This window comes from Brachyhypopomus gauderio, chromosome 5 (assembly GCF_052324685.1).
Source record: "Brachyhypopomus gauderio isolate BG-103 chromosome 5, BGAUD_0.2, whole genome shotgun sequence".
Lineage (NCBI taxonomy): Eukaryota > Metazoa > Chordata > Actinopteri > Gymnotiformes > Hypopomidae > Brachyhypopomus > Brachyhypopomus gauderio.
The window spans coordinates 19,876,606-19,882,938 of record NC_135215.1 but is presented as its reverse complement, the minus strand read 5'-3'; the positions used below and the strand labels follow the sequence as shown (position 1 = coordinate 19,882,938).

At 50.1% G+C, this 6,333-nt stretch overlaps 1 protein-coding gene across 1 annotated transcript; it reads left to right on the top strand.

Annotated features, from left to right (window-relative positions):
• The first annotated feature begins 2,142 nt into the window (after positions 1-2,142).
• Positions 2,143-5,219, top strand: LOC143513866 (uncharacterized). Its single transcript, XM_077004566.1, has one exon. The coding sequence runs from the start codon at positions 2,910-2,912 to the stop codon at positions 4,971-4,973; it is 2,064 nt and encodes a 687-aa protein (XP_076860681.1). The 5' UTR covers positions 2,143-2,909; the 3' UTR covers positions 4,974-5,219.
• The last annotated feature ends 1,114 nt before the right edge of the window (positions 5,220-6,333 follow it).

Here is a 6,333-nt window from a genome sequence, read left to right as displayed (position 1 = left end):
CAGGCACATTGGGGCATTACGGGATGCCCTCCGTAAAAAATGGCCTGTGCGTGCAGCATCCGCAGTTCCCAAGTTCACATGGTCTGATAAGTTGACTCCCACAGCTTATCTAGGCCAAGCTGTAGACACCTGGGTGTCCCAAACTGGCATTCACCCAGGAACCCAAGGCCCCCAAAGTGACTGGTTTAGGAAGGCTGTGTTGGATGGCATCCCAAAGCATGTGCAGGAAGCCATAGAAAACAATCCAGATTTAACAGATTGCGATTCTGACCAGTGGAACAAGCACCTCATTCATCACTTAACTAAGAAAAGAAGGAGGAACGAGACAAAAGTGAAGTAAAACTGCTAAAACTACACTTAGCTGAGGCGCGGCGCAAGGCCACTGAAGACAAACAGGGTAAAAAGCTAAAAGCTGCTACGGTAGCTCCGGTTCAAGCCCATCGCCCTCCCCTAGCTCTACCTCAACCAGATATGTCGCAGGCGGTGTACATGTACGGGGGCCCGCCCCACGGTCCTCAACACGCTCCTTATGCGCAACAGGGGTGGGAGCACCCACACGAAAGATTTAACGGGGGTTTCAAAGGCAGAGGTCGTGGAAGGGGCAGAGGCACTCGGGGTGGTCCTGGCGGACGGGGTCCAGATATGTCAGGTGGATGTTTCATCTGCGGGGAGGAGGGACACTGGTCAAGAGAGTGTCCTCATAACTCAAGGGAGCGGCCCCAGTATGTCAGCGGGCGAGGGAGGGGGAGAGGTCCGTACATGATTGCACCTAACCCCTCTGGAGTCCCAGGGCAGTTCCCACTTGGAGACTGGGGGGCTGAGCAGCACGCATGACGGGGCCCCAACGAGAACTCCGACAGCAGCGCTACGGCGGATCCCATGCTGTCCTTGACAGTCGGCTCTCAAGAACTATAATTTCTGGTGGATACAGGAGCAACACACTCTGCGATCAATTGTGTTTTGCCGGATGACTTAGTGAGCAACGATGCTGTCATAGTTCGTGGGTTCTCGGGGGAGTTTCAAAGTCTGCATAAAACTGTTCCAATGACTGTACAGTGTGGCCAGCAGGCCATTAACCACAGGTTCCTCATTTCAGAGTCAGCGCCTGTTAACCTCTGCGGGAGAGACATCCTGACTAAACTAGGAGCTACTGTGTTGTGTAGTCCCCTAGGTCTGGTGGTGACGCTGTCGGACGGTACCAAAATCCAGTGTTCACAGGAAATCAACACCGGGATGTACCTGATCTCCACGGAGTTGCCCCCCTCAGTCGACATATACTGGGGGCTCCTGGAACCTGACTCATGCACCGCAAAGGGCATCCACTCTGCGTTTATGTCCTGGAAACCATGGATCAATCTCCTTGAGCCTTATGTCCCGACCCACTGCATGTCACTTTGTTTTATGATCCAGTAGGGGATCCAGTTTATGGGGAAGAGTTTGGGGAACAGCTACAGGGGCAGGTATGGGAAATAGAGACCCGGGGGATAATGGTAGGGCCCGAGGGGGTCGCCGCCTCCGTGCGTCTGACACCTGAACAGCGACGCTGGTACATGATGGGCGAATCGGCAGCTCCACATATTTCGTTAGCTTTGCACCCTGCACACATGGCTAAGGAGTTAGGAGGCATGATTAGGAGAGCTGCAGCCGCTGAGGACTGGGAATTAACTAACATCCCATGTATAATCTACACTAAATCTTGTAACACCTGGTTTATCAAAACACGGTCGTTTGACAAAGTTAAATTAACCCATGAAATGTTGAGCAGGTTCCACGGGAGAGAATGCTGCGATCACCCTGACTCACAGACAATTCTGAATCAGATACCGGCTTCTCTGTGGTCGAAGGGACCTCATGACGTGGGCCTCATCTCACAGCCACCAGTCAAGTTTGAGGTACAGGCCGACCACCCCAGGTGGGTGAGACAATACCCACACAAGCCAGCTGCAGAAGCTGGGATCACTGTGACCATAAACGCGCTTTGGGCTGCAGGGGTCTTAGAAGAGGCCGATTCAGACTGGAATACCCCCATCCTCCCAGTGGAGAAGAAAGGCACTGGTACATATCGTATGGCACATGACCTAAGGGCCATTAATGAAATTTTAATAACTCGCACCATTCCAGTACCGAACCCATACGTTGCCTTATCTTCACTGTCACCTGAAATGAAGTGGTTCACATGCATTGACCTGGCTAACGCATTCTTTTGTGTCCCACTAGCAGAGGAGTGCCGAGACTTCTGCGCATTTACCTTCAACGGCAGGCAGTACCGGTACACCAGACTTCCACAGGGGCTGGCCCTGTCACCGGGACTGTTCAATAAAGCTTTGTCTATATCTCTGCAGACCTGCCACATGCCAGAAGGGTCTCTTTTGATCCAATATGTTAATGACGTGTTAATTAGCTCAGAAACCGCAGAATCCTGCCTGGAAGCCACCACACGTGTCCTCCTAAAACTGTGGGAGACAGGCTACAGCGTGTCGCGAGATAAGTTGCAGTGTTGCAGGCCTAGAGTTCAGTTCCTAGGCCGCATAGTCACAGGAGGTTTGACCGGCATTTCCCCTTCACACAGAACCACCATATTACATCATCCCAAACCAGACACAGTTAAAGACATGTTGTCATTTTTGGGACTGACTGGGTACAGCAGACATTACGTACCGGACTATGTGGGCCTGACGCAACCATTGAGAGACATGGTCAGACAGCTGGGGATGAGAAATTTGCCAGCTAAGCTAAAGTGGACAGTTGATGCTGAACAGCACTTCATCAAGTTAAAATAGTCACTAGCTCAGGCAGTGGACTTGGCCGTCCCTGACTATAACCTACCATTCTTTTTGGACGTTTCTGAAACACACTCCTGCGTGAACGGAGTGCTATATCAAAGAAAGGGAGGTGACCGCAGGGTCTTGATGCACGCGAGTATTTTGTTAGATAACACAGAAAAACGACACCCTCCATGCACACAACACGTAGCAGGAGTCGCGAAACTGGTTCAAAAAACAGCACACATCGTCACGGGACACCCATTACACATTCTGACCAGCCACAGCGTCATGGCTTATGTAAACTCACAGATGTTTACACTCACCCCACTGAGACAGAGAAGAATACAGAAGGTCTTGACTGCGCCAAACCTACTGTTCACGCATGAAGGGATTAACATGGCTGATTGCATGTTACAGGGTCCGGCACACGAGTGTGTAACCGAGGTGGCAAAAGCAGCTAAATGGAGGGCGGACTTGGAAGCAGAACCGATCCCAGGGGCGGAAAATATGTGGACAGACGGGTGTGGCTTCAGGAGCCAAGATGGCGGGGTGGAATCAGGATTTGCAGTGGTAATGGAGACTCACGGGGGCCCAGGCGAGTTTTGGGTTGTGCAATCAGGGAAACCTGACGGCGTACAATCAGCACAGAGAGCTGAGCTGTTGGCTGTCATTGCAGCACTAAGGTTGGGGGAAAACAAGGAAGTTAACATTTACACAGACTCGGCGTATGTGGTAGGAACAGCCCATGTAGAACTGGGTCATTGGGAGAGAGCAGGCTACATCACACCAGGAGGCAAGCCCATCAAGCATCAGCATGACATGAAAGAATTAGCAGAGGCGTTGCTGCTACCAACAAGAGTGGCCATCATTAAATGCAAGGGACATCAAAAGGGGGACAATTTAATAAGCAAAGGTAATGCAGTAGCAGACGCGGCCGCTAAAAAAGCAGCAGGTTACAGCACCGGAGCACATCAAATGGTTTGCAGAGCAGAGGACGAGTGGGCTCCTCTGCCGCAGGGTCCAGAGCTACGCAAGCTACAGGAGCAGGCGACCCCGGAAGAAAAAACAGCGTGGTTTAGCAAAGGCGGTAAAAGGGGTAGCGAAGTCTGGGAGGGACCAGATGGGAGACCGATTTTACCGAGTCAACTGATCAAATCAGTGTTGACTGAAGTGCATGGGGCAGCGCACGTGGGGCGGAAACAAATGAAAGAAAATTTGTGTCGCTGGTGGCATCCATACCTAACTAATTTAATAGCAGACTGGACTGCTAAATGTGATGTCTGTAATACTCATAACACCTCTCGTACTTTAAAACCAGGTCCAGGCAAGTTCCCTGGGCCACGGGAGCCAGGGGAGGAAATCCAGATCGACTACACAGACATGATAACACCAGTGAGAGGGTTAAGGTATTTACTAGTGATCGTGGACAAATTTTCAGGCTGGGTTGAAGCATTTCCCACTAGGGCAGAGGACTCCAAGTCTGTCTGCAAAGTATTGATAAATCACTGGATCCCGTGGCACGCCTTCCCAAAATTAGTGCGTTCAGACAACGGGACGCACTTCACCAGTAAAGAGTTAAAGCTGGTGGAACAAAGTCTGGGTTTGAGACACAGGTACGGGTCAGTTTACCATCCCCAATCTCAGGGCAAAGTGGAAAGGATGAACGGTAACATTAAAAACAAATTGGCAAAGGTGTGCGCACACACAGGGATGAATTGGGCCGAATCCCTGCCGATAGTATTGATGGCCATCAGATCCTCAGTGAGTTCTACTACTGGTCTAACTCCTTTTGAACTCATGACAGGAAGAAGCTTTCCAGGACCGTACAAAGCACTCACCCCACCTGCCTGGAAGGCGGCAGGGGCACAAAAAGAGTGGTATAATCCTTTAAAAGCTTTGTGTGCAGCTTATTCTGCCCAGGTACGAGGAGAGGAGTCAGGACCACTCCCGGCACCGGACCCAACCGTGGAGGGGGAACCAACTCTGCGAGCAGACCTGCCCGTCACCAAGTGGGTCCAGCTGAAGATCATCAAAAGGAAGTGGGTGGAGCCCAGGTGGACCGGACCGTTCGAGGTCGTCGAGAGAACAGCGCACGCCGTCCGACTGAAGGGCAAGGGAGAGATGTGGTACCACCTCAGCCAGTGCCGGGCATCGGAGCCGCCTGTGGAGGACGACAAGACACGAGCTCACGAGCAAGGGTCACAATAATACCCTGCGTGAGGCTCTCGGGGCACATCGGGTTAGAGGCCAAACCGCCCCCAACGCGGGAGAGGAATGGAAGCTGAGTTTGCCGAAGAAGAAACGCAACACACTTCGTGGGCCGACTGCATTCTAACTGCAAAAGCCCTCTGGGTCGTTGGCATCATTGTCTATAACATTCTGATAACATCAGTGTGGGCCATAACCAACTATGAGATGTTAAATTCCCTTCGGCGATACCCAGGAGAGCGTACGCCAGTGTAACCACATAACAGGGGACTGCCCCCTGTGTTTTACTGAATTGTATTACATTGTGTTTTTATTGCATTATAATTAGTGGTGGGACTTTAACGCGTTAATTTCGATTAATTAATTACAGGAAAATTAACGCACTAAAAATATTAACGCATTTTAACGCATGAGACACTTTTGCACCGTGGAATGTTTCTCCGTGCACGAGTTCCAGACATACAGAGTATATGGACACACAATAAGATGAGCATGATGCAGATGACTGAAGAGGCTACGCTGGTGGATGGGAAATTTAAATATAAGAAACTTCCAGATGGAAGTACAAACAAAAATAGTGTTATTTGCACTTTATGTAGGAAGGAGTTCGCTTATCACAGGAACACTTCCACCCTTCGTTACCACACCAACGCAAAACATGTTGGGGCTAACGCGCAGGTCAGTAATGATCACTTAGCCACTTAGCTGCTAATTGTATTCCTAGTACGATATGGTGAACAAACGTCCGTATTTTCCGGGACATGTCCGTATTTCACATCCTGTCCCGGGCGTCGCGGGTTTTTTTTTAAGTGAGGAAATGTCCTGGGGTGAGTTTCCCAAAACGTTCTTAGCGCTAAGTACGAGGTTACGAAGTACTTAGCGCTAAGAACGTTTTGGGAAACTCACCCCTGGTTTTTAAATTACCTTCATTGGACCATTAAGACTGGATTAAACTTTCGCGAGTGACCGTCGCGCGCGACTCCGCACGCGTTTATACGTGACGCGTCATATTATTTACAGTGTTGTTCACTCTCTGTGGTCGAAGCTAAAGGCTTACAAGAAGCACTGCAAATTGTGTCAACTGATGCAAGTTAAGAACTGCCGTCCAGAAAGACAATGTCGAAGAAAATCCAGCAGCTGTATGATGAGGAAAGGGAAGTAAAACAGGTTATTGTGAAGAAACAAATGTGGCTCTGACTGGGGATCACTGAACCTCTGTTAGCAACAAGAATTATCTTGGTGTCTGTGACAGCTCATATTATAGATGATGAAGATCCAGTCATTTGCTTTGAGCATGCAGAAGACCACTTATAGGCACTATGGAGATCCCTGTGGCAGAGGCCTGGGAAATTAAAGAAAA

What these genes read in the sequence shown, in the direction of transcription:
- LOC143513866 (XM_077004566.1), top strand. Translation starts at nt 2,910, where the DNA reads ATGCACGCGAGTATTTTGTTAGATAACACAGAAAAACGACACCCTCCA.